This window comes from Hemiscyllium ocellatum, chromosome 45 (genome assembly GCF_020745735.1).
Source record: "Hemiscyllium ocellatum isolate sHemOce1 chromosome 45, sHemOce1.pat.X.cur, whole genome shotgun sequence".
In the NCBI taxonomy this organism is placed as follows: domain Eukaryota; kingdom Metazoa; phylum Chordata; class Chondrichthyes; order Orectolobiformes; family Hemiscylliidae; genus Hemiscyllium; species Hemiscyllium ocellatum.
The window spans coordinates 6091772-6113621 of NC_083445.1; the positions used below are offsets into that span (position 1 = coordinate 6091772).

At 47.0% G+C, this 21850-nt stretch overlaps 1 protein-coding gene across 2 annotated transcripts in view; it reads right to left on the reverse strand.

Moving 5' to 3' along the window:
- The window catches only part of LOC132835991 (collagen alpha-1(XI) chain-like), a 295793-nt gene that overhangs the window by 43480 nt on the left and 230463 nt on the right, over positions 1–21850 (reverse strand). For both annotated transcript variants that reach the window (XM_060855171.1, XM_060855170.1), the window contains 5 exons: positions 17220–17273; positions 16523–16576; positions 15378–15485; positions 8294–8347; positions 7273–7326 (listed from right to left, as the gene is read on the reverse strand). In XM_060855171.1, the coding sequence (XP_060711154.1) occupies positions 7273–7326; positions 8294–8347; positions 15378–15485; positions 16523–16576; positions 17220–17273 (324 nt within the window). The remainder of the gene's footprint in view (positions 1–7272; positions 7327–8293; positions 8348–15377; positions 15486–16522; positions 16577–17219; positions 17274–21850) is intronic.

Consider the following 21850-nt stretch of genomic DNA (forward strand, 5'->3'; position numbering starts at 1 on the left):
TCATGCCTTGGCATCACAAGTGCGCATCTAAATACCGTATATACTCAAGTAAAAGTCAATCTCATGTAAAGGTCAACCCTAGTGCTTCACAGATGACAGGCCAACATTTGTGAGTCAAGGTATTATCCTGTACGATGTTACAATGAGGAAATGAATTTTTACTTTCATGCTATTATGTGTTTTGATGTACAATTAACGCCAGGTTGGTGTAAACGTTTAAGACGCATCAGGTCAGAGTCAGGTGACAACCTCACCTTGTGTGCAGCTCAGCTGAACTCCCCTGTAGCCCTGTGTAATTTATTGTGTTTTGTTTTAATTCATTTAGAGGTCAATTGGGCTTCTGCTAATGATATGGTATTTTGGACTGTTGTGTGAACTTCAGCCCTCGAAGAGTAAAATCCATGTAATAGTTGACCCCATAAATTTAACCATAAAAAATACACCTAAAACCTTTGACTTGTGCAAAAGCATATACAGGTACTTCTTCAATGTTTGAGGGATTCTGCCTCTCCAATCTTTATAGCCAGCAAGTTCCAGACTGCCTTCTGAGTGAAAAGATTTTGCCTCACATCCCCCCCTATTACCCCTGCACCTTACCTTCAATCCATGCCCTCAACAATTGATCCCTCTATCAAGGGGAAAAGCTTCTTTCTGTCTACCCTGTCTATGCCCCTCATAATTTTATACATCTCAGTCTTGCCCCCCCCTCCCCACTCTGCTCTAAGGAAACCAAGTCCAGTTTGTCCAATCTCTCTTCACTACCAAAGCTCTCCAGCCCAGGCAACATCTGGTAAATCTTCAGTGCATCCTGTCCAATGACATCATATCCTTCCAAAAATATGGATTCCAGAACTGTAGTGCAGGATTTCCAACAGAAGATTAACCAATGACTTTCTTTGATTCAGTTCCACGGGTGATTTGTAATGGAGAGAGAAATAACATGAGGACATGCTGACCAGCTTTTAGCTGGGAGTCTCCAATAAACTCATGACCGAGGTCGGAGTCATTGAGAAACTGTGGGAGATCTTCAATTGAGAGATTGAGGACATCACAGATGGCAGCAGTGAGTGAAGGCAAGAAACTAACAAACAATGAGGGATTATTGACCAAGGGGGAAGTTTATGGATGTCAGAAAATGGGTTAATAGCACCACGGACCAGGGAAAGAATATCAAACAATTCAAAATAACACTGAGAAGTACAGAAGACTGGATAGAGTTTTAAAGACAAGCAGTAGCCAAGAGGCACAAAAAGCAGCAGTTCAGAATCACTGCAGGATGGTGTACAGAATCATATGGGTTACTGTCGACAACAGGATACTGTGTTAGGATTGGTTACTGTAGACAGCAGAATACTGTGTTAGGATTGGTTACTGTAGACAGCAGGATACTGTGTTAGGATTGGTTCCTGACGACAGCAGGATACTGTGTTAGGATTGGTTACTGTAGACAGCAGGATACTGTGTTAGGATTGGTTACTGTAGACAGAAGGATACTGTGTTAGGATTGGTTACTGTCGACATCAGGATACTGTGTTAGGATTGGTTACTGTAGACAGAAGGATACTGTGTTAGGATTGATTTGGAGATGCCGGTGTTGGACTGGGGTGTGCAAAGTTAAAAATCACACAACACCAGGTTATAGTCCAACAGGTCTAATTGGAAACACACTAGCTTTCGGAGCGACGCTCCTTCATCAGGTGATTGTGTCATCACAATTTTTAACTTTGTGTTAGGATTGGTTACTGTAGGCTAGAGAATACTGCACTGGGATTGGCCAGTGTAAAACTCAGGATACTGCACTGGGATTGGTGAATGATGACAGCAGGATAACATGTTGGTATTGGTCACTGTAGACAGCAGATAATGCACTAGGATTGGTTACTGTAAACAACAGGACACTGCATTGGGATTGGGTACACTGGATAGCAGGATACTGCACTGGGATTGGATACTATAGACAGCAGGATACTGCACTGGGATTGGTTACTGTAGACAGCAGGATACTGTACTAGGATTGGTTACTGTAGACAGCTGGATACTGTAGGCAGCAGGATACTGTACTAGGATTGGATACTGTAGACAGCTGGGTACTGCACTGGGATTGGATATTGTAGACAGGATACTGCACTGGGATTGGATACTGTAGACAACAGGATACTGTACTGGGATTGGATACTGTAGGCAGGAGGATACTGCACTGGGATTGGTTACTGTAGGCAGCAGGATACTGCACTGGGATTGGTCACTGTAGACAGCAGGATACTGTACTGGGATTGGTCACTGTAGACAGCAGATTGCTGTACTGGGATTGGGTACTGTGGACAGCAGGATACTGTACTGGGTCTGGTCACGGTAGACAACTAGATACTCACTTCGATTGGATATAGTAGACAGCAGGATACTGTACTGGGATATGTTACAGTAGACAACAGGAAACTGTACAGGGATTGGATAGTGTATACAGCAGAATACTGTCCTGGGATTACATATTAAAGACAGCAGGACTGGATTGTCATGCAGCTAGAATTACAAGTGAAAGTGAAGCTGTATTGAAACAGTTATTTACTGTGGATGGGCTATGATCGCACGGTCATATTGCACCGTGAGTGCTTGGCTGAACTGCAATACCCAGCGATCTGACTGGGAACACAGCTTCTCATGTACTCTGCTTGCTGGAAATCTGAGTTGTCGTGCGATTGTTTTCCCACACTCTAGATTATAGAGTTGATTGCATTAGTTCCGAATGAATAAGTACAAGAGAGTTGTGGACTGTACGCCTGGGACGACATCAAATGTAACTTCTCAGGAGTGGGTATTTCTGACAGGTTAAGCATTTATTGTGAAATACCAGCTTACCCTCTCAACAGTACAGTACAGTTCACGTGTGGATGATGCTGCTGTTGCATTGTATGGCAGGGAGTACCAGTATATTGACTCAGTGACACCAACAGGAGGCAGTCATATCACCGCCAGTCCCAGCATGGGTGCCACACCCTGCTTCATCCTGGGACAGGGAAGGGAAGAGAGAAAATGGCAGGATTTCCCTGGGATCTACATGGATAACAGGGTGAGGGCAGGATTCTCACAGAAGGGACAGACAGACTGCATCAATCTGGCTTAACCTCTGCTGAAGAGTAAAAGCTGGAGGGAATGAATGAAAACATTTAGGAGAATGTTCCCAAGCGTGAGGTACTTCGGTCCTGTGAGCAGAACAGGGACCCTGGGTCTGTTACCCTTACACTGAAGGCTGAGAGACTGGGTAAAAACGTTCAAAATGCTAGAGGGTCTGCACAGAGTGAATTGGAAGAAATTATTGCCGCTGGTGGAAGGTTCTAGAACAGAAGAGCGCAGATTAAGATCATTGGTAAAAACAGCAATGGTGAGATGAACAGCAAATGTTTCACTGAGTGACTGATTGGGATTTGGAACGTGCTGTCTGTGATTGTGATGAGAGCGGGAATCAATCAAGGCCTTCACGGGAGAATGGAAGTATCTGAAACAGTAACGCCCCAGGTCCTTCGGAGGGCTGGCATTAACACAATGGGCTGAGTGGCCTCCTTCTGTGCCCCCTTAAGATTCTGAGACTCCTGCCACATTTAACAGTGAGCTCAGGCTACCCCCGCCCCCCGACTCGAAAACACAAAATCCTGGGTTTCACAAGCAAGGAGCACTGCTAAATTTACATCCTGACATATTTCCTTCCATGTTATTTTAATGCACTGTAAATAGATTCAGTTAATTTTCTATGTGCACACACACACACACACACACATACACACACACATAGCTGAAGCATCTGTTGTTTGCTGTTACACTCTCCCATGCCTTGGAGACCTGCAAAGTCTGTTGATTAAACAAAGTAAATAATTATGCAAATAAAAGATTTCAAAGAGTCAGTCTCCATCTGTCAGTTGCCTCCCAGCTGCTCTGCTAGATACACACAAAGCGGCAATATTCCTGACACAATGTCATGGGCGAAAGATGGGAGTCATTTCTCAAGCTACTTGGGTTTGGTTGTCGAGAAAAGATAGACTTTCCTTCCTATTGCACCTGTCACCATCTGAGGATGTCCCCCAGCACTTAGCATTTCATGGTTGTAATATTGCAGGCGTAGCAGCCAATTTGTACACAGCAAGATCCCACAAACAGCCAATATGGCAGAGAGGAGATAAAGATTCTTGGTGGTGACACCGTTGCTGATGGTCCGTTTAAGGTTGAATGGGAATCTGTTTCAGAGACACCAGGGCAGCACGGTGGCTCAGTGGTTAGCACTGCTGTCTTGCAGCGCTAGGGACTCAGGTTCAATTCCAGCCTCGGGTGATTGTCTGTGTGGAGTTTGCACATTCTTTCTGGGTGTGTAGGGGTTTCCTCCCACAATCCTAAGATGTGCAGGATAAGTGAATTGGCAGTGCTAAATTGCCCATAGTGTTCAGGTTAGGTGCATTATACGGGGATAAATGGAGAGTAGTAGGGGTTGGGGAATGGGTCTGGGTGGGTTACTCTTTGGAGGGTCAGTGTGGACTTATTGGCCCAAATGGCCTGTTTCCACACTGTAGGGATTCTAGAGAGCACCTAATATTTACTTTGAGAATTTTTTTTAACAGCTTGCTATCAGTGGGACACTAGTAGTGTCCCTACCTCTGAGTCAGGTGGTCTGGGTTCAAGTTCCACCTGAACAAGTTGATTAGAAAATATAAAAGGGCTGGCTATTCTCAGGTTGAGGAAGGGGAGACTGGCGTTTCCATTGAACGATGAAACAGACATAAAACAGTTGCAGAAAAGGGACCAATTCCGATTTCAGTAATTGGATAGCTAGCAATGTAACATTTAGTGCACATTAGTTAAGATATCAATATTGACTGAATGCCAGGAAAATGCCAAACAAAAACAGAAAGTGCTGGAGAAACTCAGCAGGTCTGGCAGCATCTGTGGTGAGAGAAACAGAAATAACGTTTTGAGCTCAGCAACGCTTCTGCAGAACCATGGAGAATTCCTTTGCTCTTCTTACAATAATGCACCTTACGGGGCGCATTGCGTTGAACATTTAATCTGAAAGATGGCACCCACAGTAGTGCAGCTCTCCCTCAGCACTGCAAGGAGTGTGTCAGCCTCGATTTTACTCTCAATCCTCCAGAACGAGGGAATTGCCTTTCCACACAGGAAATGAGGTAAGCAAATCAGGAGACAACTTGGTGGATTGCAGTGTTGCCTGTTTTGCTGTTCTCCATACCACTTCAGGTATGTGCCAGTTAATACAGTCCCAAAGTAAACACTGGGGTCTCTGGGGGCGGCACGGTGGCACAGTGGTTAGCACTGCTGCCTCACAGCGCCTGAGACCCGGGTTCAATTCCCGCCTCAGGCGACTGACTGTGTGGAGTTTGCACGTTCTCCCCGTGTCTGCGTGGGTTTCCTCCGGGTGCTCCAGTTTCCTCCCACAGTCCAAAGATGTGTGGGTCAGGTGAATTGGCCATGCTAAATTGTCCGTAGTGTTAGATAAGGGGTAAATGTAGGTGTATAGGTGGGTTGCGGGTCGGTGTGGACTTGTTGGCCCAAAGGGCCTGTTTCCACACTGTAAGTGATCTAATCTTTCAGGGAGGACAGCACTGCATGGACATTCATTGTGGAGCTCAGAAACGCACCAGTGGAACTCTTATATCCAAAAAGAATTTGAAAGGCTGTGTACAACTTTCCCCGCAGTGTGGAGAGAAACAAGGACGAAAGGAGGCCATTCAACTCATCAAGTCACTTTTGCCACTCAATTAGGTCAGAGCAGGTCTTCAACTTCACCCAGTAGTGAAAATATGTTGCTGGTTAAAGCACAGCAGGTTAGGCAGCATCCAAGGAACAGGAAATTCGACGTTTCGGGCCAGGGCCCTTCATCAGGAACTTCACCTAATCTACTACAAAATCTTAACCTTACGAAATCTCATCCCACTTTTCAACTTACCCTTCAACTCAATCAGAGTGGTGCCAGGGACATCTAAGACCAAGGGACTAGAGCAGAGGTGACGGTTATATATCAATGAAGGGATAACTGGGTGAGAACCGGGGTGGGGTGCATATTTAGGGAACATGTTTGGTGATGTCCAAGTTGAAATCAAACTCCGGCCAGACAGAAACATGCCTGGATCCTGTCTAAGCAATTTAATAAAACCTCAGCATCTTCAAGGTGGGGAGATAGTTCCAAACTCATACTCTGGTGAAATTGTACCACTTTCTTCCCTCATGCTTTCACCATGCCCTTAAAGCTGCGGAGCTCCCCCACCTCCCTCTGTCCTCCTTTCTTCCTCAAATAAAGGAACATGACATTAAGAAGGTTAACTTAGCCCAAAGCCACCATTTCCGGATAAACATTTCTCCCTCCCTTCAATCATGAGGCTGCCTCCTGATCTCCAGCATCTGCAGTCCTACATCCTTCTAACCAGCTCTGAGCATGTGAAAGATCTGGAGAGGGGTAGGTGGTTTTTTTTTATCAGACTCAATCAGGCAGCAAAGAAACTTTGAGAGATTTACACAGGGTTTTATCATAAACTTACAGTCTAGCTCAAACACCAGTTTCCACAGTTCCCTTTTGGAACTGTTCCCTGTACAGAAGCCAACACCTCTGGGGCAGGAGGGACTTGAACCGGGGCCTCTCAGTAGAAACTCACTCTTCTCCCCTTTTTGTCTGTCCAGGGATGTGCCTCAGAATATTTTTTTTTAAAAATCATCATCAAATCACACATATTTATAATCAAAATAAGAATTTATAAGCATGACCCATTGAGGTAATGCAGAGACTACAAAGCATCATAGAAAGGCAGGGAAAGAGGGAGGAGATGACATCAGAGGGGATTCAGGGAGGCAGAGAGAGCATTCCACCCCCCACATCGAGTGTGTTGCTGGAAAATCACAGCTCTTGAATTTTCTAATCAACTGCTCAGAGATGTGATTACATACCTTAGGAGTAGGTGAGGTTTGAGGCCAGGTCTCCCATCTCAGAGATAGGGATGCTACCACTCCAACCCAACAGCTCCAGCTCTTAAACTGTGACACCTGCTCTCAACCAATGCAGGAGCTGTCCTTCCTTAAAGGGACCTGTATTTGTAACACTGACAGTGGACAAGCACTCCAGGATACACTTCACGAGGGTCCAAGGTGTCTCCCTGCCCACTGAGCCAGACTCAATCAAACAAAGTTACGTACGTAAAAGCGCGCTGCTTTTGCCAACTATGAATCAAAGGATAGCCTCAGGTACAACAGGAAAGGAAATGAGAAAGTAGGGTCACTTACAGAGGCACCATTGGCACCTGGAGCTCCTCTTACTCCTGAAGGACCAGGCGGACCCTGCAGGCAAAGGATGAGATTTATGTTAAATGGTGCTTCATGGTGCACAGTGTTCTACCCTATAGACCAGTACCAGCCTGACATTCACAAATGATCAAATAACATAACCCATTTCCCAATTTAGATGCCCAAATCTTAGCTCATGTACTGTGGGTACTCTTGACCTTTCACTTTGATACAAAGCAGCTGGTGCTGCCTTCAGGAGGTTTGCAAGTCAGTCATCTTTCGGGAATAAGGAGTGTTGGGATTAATCAGATCTTTTGCTTTTACCCAGTATAATCAGTCACACAGCAAAACGGGTTTGCGTTAACAGTCCATGTCCCACATAGGCTTCTGACACATCCCTTATTGTTCAATCCGCGCTGATATTCCAGTGATATTTCTGAATCTGCTGTGTGGGGAATGCACGGGGTTTGGAGTCAGAGTGCAGCTCTTCACACAACGTGCAAACCAGTCACTGTTACCAGCTCCTCCACAACATGGGGTCTCCATGCAACAGAGACGGCTGCTGGGAACCTTTGGTGAACTTTCTTTTCGGAGATCCGGAGGTCGCCAGTTAAGCCAGCATTTGTCGTCCATCCTTAACTGCCCTCAGGAAAAGGTGCTGACCCACCATGCTGACCAGCCCATCCATCATAAGGGTTGGTCACAGCTGAGTGGCACGCTGGGCCATTTCAGGGCGAGTTAAGAGCCAACCGCACTGCTGGCTGACTAAAGCAAGCAATGTGTCTTCTCTAAAGGGGATCAGTGATGGATTTCCACAGCAAATCGGTGAGTGTGGTCACAGTTAGCAATGTCGAAACTAGCTTTCAATGCCTGATTCATTCATTCAGACTCCTTACGATATGCTCTGGTGAGATTCGAACCCCTAACCCCATTAGACTGTGTGTCTGTGTGACCAGTCCAGTAACATTACCACTACACCACCAGCTCCCCAAGATCCCCTTGCTGTGTTATGCCCACCTACCATTGGCCCGACGTCTCCACTTTCACCTTTGTCCCCAGGAGGACCAGGCAGACCCTGCAAAACAAAGATAGGTCAGAGGTTAAAGGCATTAGTTTCCACTTCATTGACCCAGTTTCTTGACTGAAGGAGTATCAATGGAAGGGCAGCATGGAAGCTTGATGAGGTTGACTCAAAATAGAGGGCAGCTGTCACCTGATCTGAACACATGCTCACAAGACTCTGTGCATTGAGTCAAGATTAGTGGAGTTGGGAAAGCACAGCAGGTCAGGCAGCATCCGAGGAGCAGGAAAATCGACGTTTCGTGCATAAACCCATCATCATCATTCCTGATGAAAGGCTTTTGCCCAAAGCATCGATTTTTCCTGCTCCTCGGATGCTGCCTGACCTGCTGTGCTTTTCCAGCACCACTCTAATCTTGACTCTGATCTCCAGCGTCTGCAGCCCTCACTTTCACTCTGTACATTGAGCCTTATGCCACCGGTTCTGCGTTTATGTGGAGTCTCATCGTACCCCTCTAAGAAAGCAGAATGGGCTATAATGCTCAGTGCAGTCGCTGGACGAAAGGAGGCAAAGATGCAGCTCATTTGTAGACAGACAGCTCTCGTGAACAGCAGATGAGTCAATCGCCGCCGAAATGGGAGCTGGATGTGGAACATCTCCTCCAGGAGACCAAGGCACACCCTGTTCTGCTTGGAGTGATTCTACATGATCCCTTACACCCTATCTGTTTCACATTGGCAGCCGAGAGGTGCTACTGCTGGTGCGATGCTCCCTTGACATTGCATAGAGGGGCAGTGGCTCTGATAACTTTCCAAGTGAAAAGCAAGACTAGAACATAGAACATAGAACAGTACAGCACAGAACAGGCCCTTCAGCCCACGATGTTGCGCTGACCACTGATCCTCATGTATGCACCCTCAAATTTCTGGGACCATATGCATGTCCGGGAGTCTCTTAAATGTCCCCAATGGCCCTGCCTCCACAACTGCTGCTGGCAACGCATTCCATGCTCTCACAACTCTCTGTGTAAAGAACCCGCCTCTGACATCCCCTCTATACTTTCCTCCAACCAGCTTAAAACTATGACCCCTTGTGATAGTCATTTCTGCCTTGGGAAATAATCTCTGGCTATCGACTCTATCTACGCCTCTCATTATCTTGTACACCTCAATTAGGCCCCTCTTCTCTTCCTTTTCTCCAATGAGAAAAGTCCGAGCTCAGTCAACCTCTCTTCATTAGATAAGCCCTCCAGTCCGGGCAGCATCCTGGTAAATCTCCTCTGAACCCTCTCCAAAGCATCCACATCTTTCTTATAATAGGCGACCAGAACTGGATGCAGTATTCCAAGTGCGGTCTAACCAAAGTTTTATAGAGCTGCAACAAGATCTCACAGCTCTTAAACTCAATCCCCCTGTTAATGAAAGCCAAAACAATATATGCTTTCTTAACAACCCTGTCCACTTGGGTGGCCATTTTAAGGGATCTATGTACTATGTACTTGCACCCCAAGATCCCTCTGTTCCTCCACACTGCCAAGAATCCTATCCTTAATCCTGTACTCAGCTTTCAAATTCAACCTTCCAAAATGCATCACTTCGCATTTACCCAGGTTGAACTCCATCTGCCAGCTCTCAGCCCATCTCTGCATCCTGTCAATGTCCCGCTGCAGCCTACAACAGCCCTCTATACTGTCAACGACACCTCCAACCTTTGTGTCATCTGCAAACTTGCTGACCCATCCTTCAATCCCCTCATCCAAGTCATTAATAAAAATTATAAACAGCAGAGGCCCAAGGACAGAGCACTGTGGAACACCACTCACCACTGACTTCCAGGCAGAATATTTTCCTTCTACTACCACTCGCTGTCTTCTGTTGGCCAGCCAATTCTGTATCCAGACAGCTATGTTCCCCTGAATTCCATTCCTCCTGACCTTCTGAATGAGCCTACCATGGGGAACCTTATCAAATGCCTTGCTGAAATCCATATACACCACATCCACAGCTCGACCCTCATCAACTTTTCTAGCCACATCCTCAAAGAACTCGATAAGGTTTGTGAGGCATGACCTGCCCCTCACAAAGCCGTGTTGGCTGCAGAGCCATGCTCTGCCAAACGGTCATAAATCCTATCCCTCAGAATCCTTTCTAACACCTTGCAGATGACAGACATGAGACTTACTGCTCTGTAATTGCCAGGGATTTCCCTATTTCCTTTCTTGAAGAGAGGAATTACATTTGCCTCTCTCCAGTCCTCAGGTACCACTCCAGTGGAGAGCGAGGATGAAAAGATCTTCGCAAGTGGCGAAGCAATCACATTTCTCTTTCCCAAAGAAGCTGAGGACAAATCTGGTCCATGCCTGGCGACTTGTCAATCTTAATGTTTGACAAAATTTTCAGCACATCAGCTTCCTCTATCTCTATCCATTTCAGCATGCACACCAGCTCTTCAAAGGTGTGCATGCTGAAATTCACTACGAAGTTTGTTTCTTTCACAAAGACAGAAGCAAAAAACTCACTTAGGGCTTCCCCTACCTTCTCAGTCTCCACACACAAATTCCCTATGCTATCCCTGATCGGCCCTACTCTTTCTTTGGCCATTTTCTTACTCCTCACATAAGTGTAAAATGCCTTTGTGTTCTCCCTAATCCGTTCTGCCAAGTCTTTCTCGTGCCCCCTCCTGACTCTCCTCAGACCATTTTTGAGCTCCTTCCTCACCTGCCTGTAATCCTGCAGAGCTGAGCTTGACCCTAGCTTCCTCCACCTTATGTAAGCTACCTTTTTCCTTTTGACGAGAAGCTCCATCGCTCTCGTCATCCAAGGTTCCTTTATCTTACCACTTCTTGCCTGTCTCTGGGGGACATATTTATTCATCACTTGCAACAACTGTTCCTTAAACAGTCTCCACAGGTCTATAGTGCCTTTACCATGGAACAATTGCTCCCAATCCATGCTTCCTAGTGGTGCCAGGGAAGCCGTGTAGATTTTTGTTGAGTACAAGCACACAACCTGTCAGCACGTCTCAGACAGGGACAGTCTCCAGTGGTATGTGGAACACAGCCCCCGCACTCCATGACGTCCTTATTCAGTGAAACTTGGACAAATAGGTACCGACTGCTTTAGAACGTACGAGGTACTCAAACAATGGCTCCCCGCTGTTCATTGGGCCTTTGCATAGTCAGATTTCTCCTCACTCCATGCTGAAAATGTGTTTGCCTGATTCCGCTGTCAGGAACTATAAATTCTGACTGCGGCTGAATAACTGTCTGGCAAACCCCAACTGTCTGAGTCACTTCAAGCTCCTGAGTCCCTGACATTAAGAAGCAAACTCCATTAAGGATGGCATAAGATTTTGACTGCTGGCTCTGTACATCTTACTTATCAACGGTCTCACAGCCCTCTCTGCTCACTGACAGATTCTGCCCCTGAGGAAAAGGTCAGAGGTGACTCAAGGGCCTTTCACCTCTGAGCCATGAAGCCATGTGCTTAGTCCCCAACCATTAATTGAAGTAAGTGAACATCTTTTACTCCTTTTTCTTCAGTTTCTCTGCTGCAGACAAATGATGGATGATAATTCCCCCAACTGGGAGGCTGCTTAATGTTGGATCACTGCAGAACACACAGCCTCAGACTGGTAACTATCAATCTGGGGCTCGGTGGCAATGAGGTTAGACCTATTATTCCAGGGTCATCTCAATCATCTTAAAGCTTCCCCGTCTCTAGAAAAAAAAAATCATAAGTCAGTCTACTCGGTATTCCACTCAGCCATTGGCTCAAGTCTCTCTCCGCTGATGTGACTTTTATCAGAATGGGTACAGAACAGAAAGGAGGAAAACCACAAAAACAGGGAGGGTGGGAAACAGGGAAGAGGAGAGAGAAGGGGAAATAGAGGGAGAGATAAGGGATAACAAGAGCAAGAACAACAAAGAGAGAAAGAGGAGAGAAAACGAAAAGGAAAGGCTAGGAAGAGAAAAGATAGTGAGGAATGAACCAATACAATGTCGGGGCTGATGTTGGAATCCGTGCTGAAAGCAACAATTGCTGGACAGCACAGCGGGTCAGGCAGCATCCATGGAGAGAGAGCAAGCTAGATGTCTCTTCACCAGAGGAATGAACCAGCATTACTATGCCCCTTTTCATTCAATGAACCACTATGTGCGAACTGTGACATAGACTCGGTTTGTGATTCTGACTGAGAGATGGATCATGATCAGGACACTGGGAGAATCACCCTCGCTACTGAGCTTTCCATTTGATGTTAAGATGCTGAAAGTTTTCTCACTTATTCAGAGTTTGATACCTGGTCTGGAGCCCAGAATCAAACTGGGAGTCAGTGGGTCTCTGGGAGGAACAGACTGATCCAAATATCAGGAGTTATTCTAATTGTTGATTTCAATTATCTTAAGGGCCCTTTTTTAACCTTCCCAGAAATACATAACTGAGGCTTTGGGATGAAATGTCACCTGTACTTCATTAACTGTGCTAAAACCAGCCTTTAAGCTCCATAGGAAGGCAGCAATAATGTGCTAAATCGTCAAAGCTGAAGGCAGCTGAGGGAGAAGCCAGTCATAAACTCACTGAATGGTGAAACAGCCTCAAGGGGCTGAATGGCCTCGTCTTCCCATGCTTCCTTCATCAGGTGATCAAAATGTCAAGCCCCACCTGACCTCTGAACCTTATCACCAAACCCAATTGAAACAATATGGCTCCTGCAGGAAGTTCACTGGCGTCCATGGGGTTAAAATGGGAAAGGAAAAGGTCAATTCAGTTCCTGAAGACTGTTCTGTCATTCACATCTATCATGGCGGATCTGCCAGATACCCACTTTCATATCCCCACCAATCAAAAATCTATCCACCCATTCTTAAATTTGCCATTGGGTCCCTTATCCTACTGTTCCAAACATCAACAGCTCTTTAGGGTGAAGTGTTAAAGGTCTCACTGTCTTTGGGGTGAAGAGTTGCTTCCTGACATCAAATCTCTCAAAGGTCTGGCTTGATTTGTAAGCTTCTCATCCCCAACCACAGACTGGTTTTTTCTGGGCTAGACCGAACCCTTGTTCCTCCCACATTCCCCCATCCCACTCTGCACCGCAGTTTGACCTCCATCCAACCTTTACATCATTTTAAACACAGTGATTAGACCTCTCCACCATTTCCTGAACTCCAGGGAAGATGAGCATCATTGATGAAATCTAGCAGTGCAAACATAACCCTTTCGCTCTCAGTACCTGAAGCAGCTGTGCAAACCTCCCTCGAAGGGTCCTGAGGGCTGTGGGAGCAAGCCTGGATACAATCACCAGGTGGGCTCCAACTTGATCCTGTACAACTATGATGCACACATGAGCTGTCCATCCTTCCCATTGCGGATATAACGGACTTGCCAAACTACTGCTTTCTCAACCCCCACATCCTCAGGGTAAGAGCTTGTGCAATTTCCTGCTCTATTTTATACAGAAACATAGAAAGAGAGGATAGGAGCAGGAGGCGGCCATTCGGCCCTTCGAACCTGCTCTGCCATTCATCACGGTCATGGCTGATTGTCCAACCCAATGGTTTAGATCAGAGTGGGGCTGGAAAAGCACAGCAGGTCAGGCAGCATCCGAGGAGCAGGAAAATCGACGTTTCGGGCAAAAGCCCTTCATCAGGAATAGAGGCAGGAAGCCTCCAGGCTGGGGAGAAGGTAGCAAAGAGTACAATAGGTGAATGGGGTTAGGGATGAAGGTGATAGGTCAGAGAGGAGGGTGGAGCAGATAGGTGGGAAGGGAAATTGGCAGGTAAGACAGGTCATAAGAACAGTGCTGAGCTGGAAGGTTGGAACTGAGGAAACTGGTGAAGTCCACATTGATGCCGTGGGGTTGAAGTGTTCACTTGGATACTGCCTGACCTGTTGTGCTTTTCCAGCATCACTCTGATCTAAACTCTGGTTTCCAGCATCTTCAGTCCTCACTTTTGCCCTGTCCAACCCAACAGCTTAATCCTGCTTTCTCCACATAACCTTTGATCCCATTCACCCCAAGTGCTATATCTAGCCACCTCTTAAATACATTCGATGTTTTGGCATCAACTCCTTCCTGTGGTAATGAATTCCACAGGCTCACCACTCTTTGGGAGAAAAAAATGTCTCCTCATCTCCATCCTAAATAGTCCACCCTGAATCCTGTGACCCCTGGGTCTGGATGCACCCAACATTGGGAACGTCCTCCCTCTATCTACTCTGCCTAGTCCTGTTAGAACTTCATAAGTCTCTATGAGATTCTCCCCTCATTTGTCTGAGCTCCAGCGAAAACAATCTTAGCCTAGTCAATCCCTCCTCATAAGTCAGTCCCACCATCCCCGGAATCACTTTCATTCCTCACTCCTCTATTTCCCAAACGTCTGCACTTTATTTTCTTTTTACTGTTTCTGTCTAAATTTTCTGCAACTGATTGTTTGCGTGGTCCCAGGTTTGCGAATCTATTCATTATTGGCACGGACTGGTTGGGCCGGAGGGTCTGTTTCCATACTGTATGACTCTATGATTGTTTCCATGTTGACTTCCCTGAGCATTGCTCCTGTGTTGTCATTTTTCTTTAGGGGAGGAATGGAGAGATAGAAAGATAGAGAGTGAGAGAGAGAGGGTGGGGGGAGGTAGATTGTTAACTGTTTTCCCCTCCACAGAGACGCTTGTTTCTGCAGCAATGTTTGTTTTAGAGAAACAGTGCGGCTGCTCCTGTTTGTACAAGGAACAGCAACGAGAGGGTGAAGAATTTAAGTGAGGCTGATGCGAGGGAGAGAGAGAGAATAAAAGTATTTATACAGCCAGCAGTTAGAATCTGGACACGTGGTGGAGGCAGGATCAACTGAGGCATTCAAGAGGGGCATTGGGTGGTTATTTCGATAGAAATGGTGAGGAAAGATATGGACAAAACACAGGAGATGGGCATTGGGTAGCGATGTTCATTTGAAGAGCTGGTGTAGGCACGACGGCCTCCTTTAGTGCCATAACCATTCTGTGACACCAAGGGTTACAGAATCAGGGCCAACCGTCCCCGTTCTCCTGGGGAGTCATGCCGCCAGGAAGTGGGAGCCTGAACGTTCTGTTACCTGAAGTCCAGCTGGTCCAGCGGAGCCCGGCAAACCACGGATGCCATCGTCACCCTTCTGCCCGCGCATCCCCTGATAGCCTCTTGGACCTGGGGCACCGTCGGAACCCTGGGTGCACAAACAACACAGAGCTGTCGGTTAGCTTGGAGGGAGGGTTGTGGGAATGAATCAGGAGACCGTAAGGCTTCCTTCTTCTGCCATGCCTGGCACCATACTCTCGACACGAATGCTTGACCGTCCTTCAAAATTTTTCCCTCAAATTACATTGGCTAAGTTGCTCTAACCGACTGAAGACAGTACAGTATGGAGTGACATAGTATTCTGGGTGTATATCCAAGCACATCGTATATTTCTAGCCCTTTTGAAATGACATAACAATACAACATTGCTGAGGGTCCATTACAACATTGCAACTGATGAAGTTGGAGAGAGATAGGGACAATGAAAGACACCGGTTTACAAAATGATTTGGGCATTTGAATCCGAGATCAGTTGCAACAGGTCACAACTGAACATGACATTCCAAATCGAGAAACAAATTCTGGGGTTCTTCCAATTGCACCCTCCCTCGTTATACAGCCAAGAGAGGGTAACTCATCCAACTGCCGTTCCCCCTTCTCAACCCCATCCCAGCTGCACACAAAAAGACTTTACCAGCAGGTTGCCAGAAATGGAGAGTTTGAGTTATAAAGAGAGGCTGGATAGGCTGGGAATCTTTTCAGTGGAGTGTAGGAGGTTGAGAGACGACCTTGTAGAGAGGTATAGATAAGGTGTTTTTTTCCCAAGGATGGAGGATTTCAAGACCGGGGTGGGGCACATTTTTAAGGTGAAAGATTTAATAAGGATGTGAGTGGGCAACTTTTTTTTTTACAGAGCGGTCCTTGTATGGAATGATCTTCCAGAGGAAGTGGTGGATGTGGGGACAGTTACAACATTTAAAAGACATTTGGATAAGTACATAAGTAGGAAAGGTTTGGAGGGATATGGGCCAGGAGCAGGCAGGTGGGACTAGTTTAGTTTGTGAACATGGTCAGCATGGACTGGTTGGGCCGAAGGATCTGTTTCTGTGCTAAGACTATATTGTCGAGTAAAGCTCAACCGAACATCAGAGAAGGGGCTGAAAATTAAATCAAACCCATACTTACAATGGGACCAGGGTGTCCAATTGGACCTTGTATTCCTATGGGTCCTGGGGGACCCTGTAAGGGAAGAGAACAAATGTTAATAGTTATTCATTGGACTGGAATCCGAGCTGAACTCTCGGATCTCTAACAGAATGGTGAGTGGAGCTTGTTTGAGCTGAATGTAGAGAATTGACCTAGTGTTGGAAATGCACATTTCTTTTTTGGAGTGTGGAGAGCTGTTTCAGCCTCCATTCTAGCACCGAGACAAAACTGGATGGTCTTTGCAACAGGAATAAGGGAGGCGACAACATAGGAAATCCCAAACAGCACATTTCCAACTCGTGGAAGATCCATACATTTGATAGTGGATCTTCCGTCAAAAACTCAAATGAGTTGTCACTTGTTTGGTCATTACCTGCTATAATGTCTCTACATACAGTGGCTTTCCATACACTGACCCGATCCAGGCAATTTCTGTCAATTTGCCCCTGGGTAGACTACAAGCAGGAATGGAAAGGATCAGCTCATCTGCTTTCGATGAAGAGTATTAAATGAGATGGGAGGGGGGGGGGTGATACCCGCTCTACTTCAAAGAGTTCCATAGGATCATGAACGTAAAGCTGAACCACAGGAATCCGAGCCCTCGCACTCCTGCAGCACCAGACTGCACCCAGAGATTAATCCAGTGTGAGACATCAGAGCAGGGACCTTGACTTACCGCCTCGCCTTTGTCTCCTTTGCTGCCTTTTTGGCCGGGTTTTCCAAGCTCCCCCTGTAACAGGAAACATTGAAAGAATATTATAGCGAGGAAGTCATGCTTAGCAAACAACTGACAAAATTTCTAACCTTTGAGGGCTGCATGTTAATACTTACACCTGGTTACAGTGACATGACCCTCTGGCCCAGGAGTCCCCATTTGGGGTGGTAATCGCTGATTATGGGAGAGACGGTGGTTTGTGCTCTCATGTTGGGAGAAACCCAGAGAGGACCACGCAGGGTATTGCATGACAGGCATCTCGATAAACTCAGAGCATCAGACACCACACACACTCACCCACAGACACCACACACACACACACTCACACCCACACACACACACACACACACTCAGTCACACCCACAGACACCCCACACACACTCACCCACACCCACACCCACAGACACCACGCATACACACACACTCACACCCACAGACACCACACACACTCACCCACACCCACACCCACAGGCACCACGCATACACACACACTCACACCCACAGACACCACACACACTCACCCACACCCACTCACACCCACAGACACCCCACACACCCACAGACACCCCACACACACATTCACACCCACAGACACCCCCCGCACACATTCACACCCACTCACACCCACAGACACCCCCAGCACACATTCACACCCACTCACACCCACAGACACCCCCAGCACACATTCACACCCACTCACACCCACAGACGCCCCACACACACAGTCACACCCACAGACACCACACACACACATTCACACCCACTCTCACCCACAGACACCCCACACACACATTCACACCCACAGACACCCCCCGCACACATTCACACCCACTCACACCCACAGACACCCCCAGCACACATTCACACCCACTCACACCCACAGACACCCCCAGCACACATTCACACCCACTCACACCCACAGACACCCCCCGCACACATTCACACCCACTCACACCTTCACACCCACAGACACTACACGCACACATTCACACCCACAGACACTACAGACACACACATTCACACCCACAGACACATTCACACCCACAGACAGCACACACACACACCCACAGACACTACACACATGCACACCCCCACAGACACCACACACACACACACCCACAGACACCACACACACACACACCCACAGACACCACACACACACACCCACAGACACCACACACACACACCCACAGACACCCACAGACACCACACACACACCCACAGACACCACACACACACCCACAGACACCACACACACACCCACTCACACCCATAGACACCACACACACTACACACATTCACTCACACCCACAGACACCACACACACACATTCACACCCACAGACATTCACACCCACAGACCCCACAGACATTCACACCCACAGACATTCACACCCACAGACATTCACACCCACAGACACACATTCATTCACACCCACAGACACCACACACACACACACACACACACACACACACACACACACATTCATTCACACCCACAGACATTCACACCCACAGACATTCACACCCACAGATACCACAGACATTCACACCCACAGACACCACACACACACACACACATTCATTCACACCCAGACACCACACACACACATTCACACCCACACTCACAGACACCACACACACACATTCACACCCACACTCACAGACACCACACACACACACACACATTCACACCTACACTCAGACACCACACACACACACACACACATTCACACCTACACTCACAGACACCACACACACACACACACACATTCACACCTACACTCACAGACACCACACACACACACACACACACATTCACACCTACACTCACAGACACCACACACACACACACATTCACACCTACACTCACAGACACCACACACACACATTCACTCACACCCTCAGACACTACACACACTACACACACATTCACACTCACACACCCACAGACACCCACACATATTCACTCACACCCACAGACACTACACACACCCACAGACACTACACACACACACATTCACTCACACCCACAGACACCACACACACTACACACACATTCACTCACACCCACAGACACTACACACACTACACACACATTCACACTCACACACCCACAGACACCACATACACACACACATATTCACTCACACCCACAGACACTACACACACCCACAGACACCACACACTCATTCACACCACACACACTCACACCCACACACACACTCACACCCACTCACACCCACACACTCACTCACATCCACAGACACTACACGGACACAGACATAGACACTACACACACACACTCAACCCACAGACACTACACACTCACTCGGACTCTATATATACTCACTGACTCACACCCACAGACTCTGTACACACTCATGCACGGCAGACACTCTACACATTTGCTCACATCCACATCTATAGACTTGCACACTCACACAGGCTCTCTACACACACTGACTCACACAGACTCTCGACACACACCCTCTCACTCACACAGACTCTAGTCAAACTCTCACACTCACAATTCGACATTAGCTAGCAGGGAAACCAGAAGATTATTTTTTTGTCAAAAAAAGAATGCTTGTTGTTGGGTAAACTACAATCCCTCTCATATGACCCCACCTCCCCACCCCCAACCATCCCATGCCTTTCCATCACTTTCATCTTCTACTTTCCAATAGCAGCTTCCCACCAGAGACCCAACAGTCTTCACTGAACTGTAAATGTAGATGGAACTTGGCCGAGAGCCAGGATTCCAGTCGCTCCTTCCCTATGTGAAGTTTCCCATCAATGTCACGTCAAGGGGGAGGACAGAAGCAAATGTCACTCCATTAGAGACACTGCTTGCAACTTGGGTGGGAAGGTTGCTCAGGTAACCACAAACCGCATACGTTTTGGGTCATTTGTAGCCTGTCTCATGGCCCCTTCTCCTCGTCAATGGAAGGTGGGAAAAACTCCCCGATTTCACTTGGAATTAGACTGAAGGAGGAGCGACCAGTGGGATGGTCGCTTTGGAAGTGAATATCTGATCCCTGGTGCCTATCTTCACCCCACAACCAAATGAAGCTGGGACTTCAGAACAGGCTGAAGTGGGACCATTTGGGGCAGCCATTTTGGCGCAGACCTGTTTTGGCAGAGATATACAGTTTCCAACAGTTTGTACTTATTCAGTAGTTTGTAGTTATTATTAAAATAAAATATAACCCATTAAAATTCCATCAACAATTTTGTTGCCAAAACATGGAAAGGAAAAGCGCTCATACGACTATATATAACACATTTGATAGATATGCTGCTGATAAGCTAACAAAGTTTTAGAGATGAGAGAGGAAGGACATTTGCAAAGCTCGAACTCATGTTATAAATGGTGACCCAGTGGAACAAATTAATGAAAATTCGCAAGCAGCTTCGGCACCTAAGGTGGAAAGTGATACCGTCATTTCAAAGGCAAAAGTACGAGCTGCTGAAACTCCACAAGGATTTAGTGAGAGAAATGACGTTGACGGATTGTCCATAATGTTGAATAAATGTCATATTTTAGATTTTTCATCTTTACCTTATTTCTTTTACATTTTTTAACATTTTTACTAAAGAGGATAAACATTATTTTTATTGCTTTCATTAATGCTTTTAACGAAGTTTGAAAAGGAATAAATATGAGCTGTGCCGAAATAGTTCTGCGGCTAACTGGGTCAGCGGCAAAATGGGCTGCGCCGAATGGTCCTACACCCAGATCAGGCTGTTTCTGACTTTGTTGACATCATTATCTACTCAAGGCCACTCATATTCCTCCCCCCACCCCCTGAAGAACACCTCCCTCTTTAGTATTTATGCTGCTGTCATGTATAATCCATCCATATTTCAGTAAGCAGTCCCACTCAGACCTCGTAGATGGTCTTTCAGTACACTGGGTTGTGGCCCGAGCTCTGGACTAGAGGGGTTTGGGTCCAAGTGCTACCTCAGGAGTCAGTGGCCATGAAATTTGAGTCACAACATGGCCAGTCTGAGAACCCTTTACATGTGGAGAGTCAGTCTGGGTTGACCAGGGGGTAGCAAGTGTAACCCCCGCTTTGAGGGTCTCACGCACGCTCCTTGTAAAGTCATCTAAGGGACTGCGATGATCAGGCATGGAGTCACGAGCCAATGTGCAACTCAGTTCAGGAGGTCAGCTCACCTCCGGTGGAGTGCCCCTGTCATGTGAGCTTCCGCCATTGTTTCATTGAGCCATGCTCAATGTGAGCAGTGGTCACGTGGACTGAATGGCCTATTTCTATCAGTGTGGTAAAGGCCATTCAGCCCATTCAGTCTGCACTGACCCTCCGAAGAGCATCCCACCTAGACTTGCACCCCTCAACCCTGCCCCCGTAAACCCACATTTCCCCTGGCTAACTCACCCAGCCTACACATCCCTGAACACTACGGGCAATTTAGCACGGCCAATCCATCTCACCTGCACATCTTTGGACTGTGGGAGGAAACCGGAGCACCCGGAAGAAACCCACACAGAAACGGGGAGAATGTGCAAACTCCACACAGACAGACACCCGAGGCTGGATTTGAACCCGGGTCCCTGGTGCTGTGAGG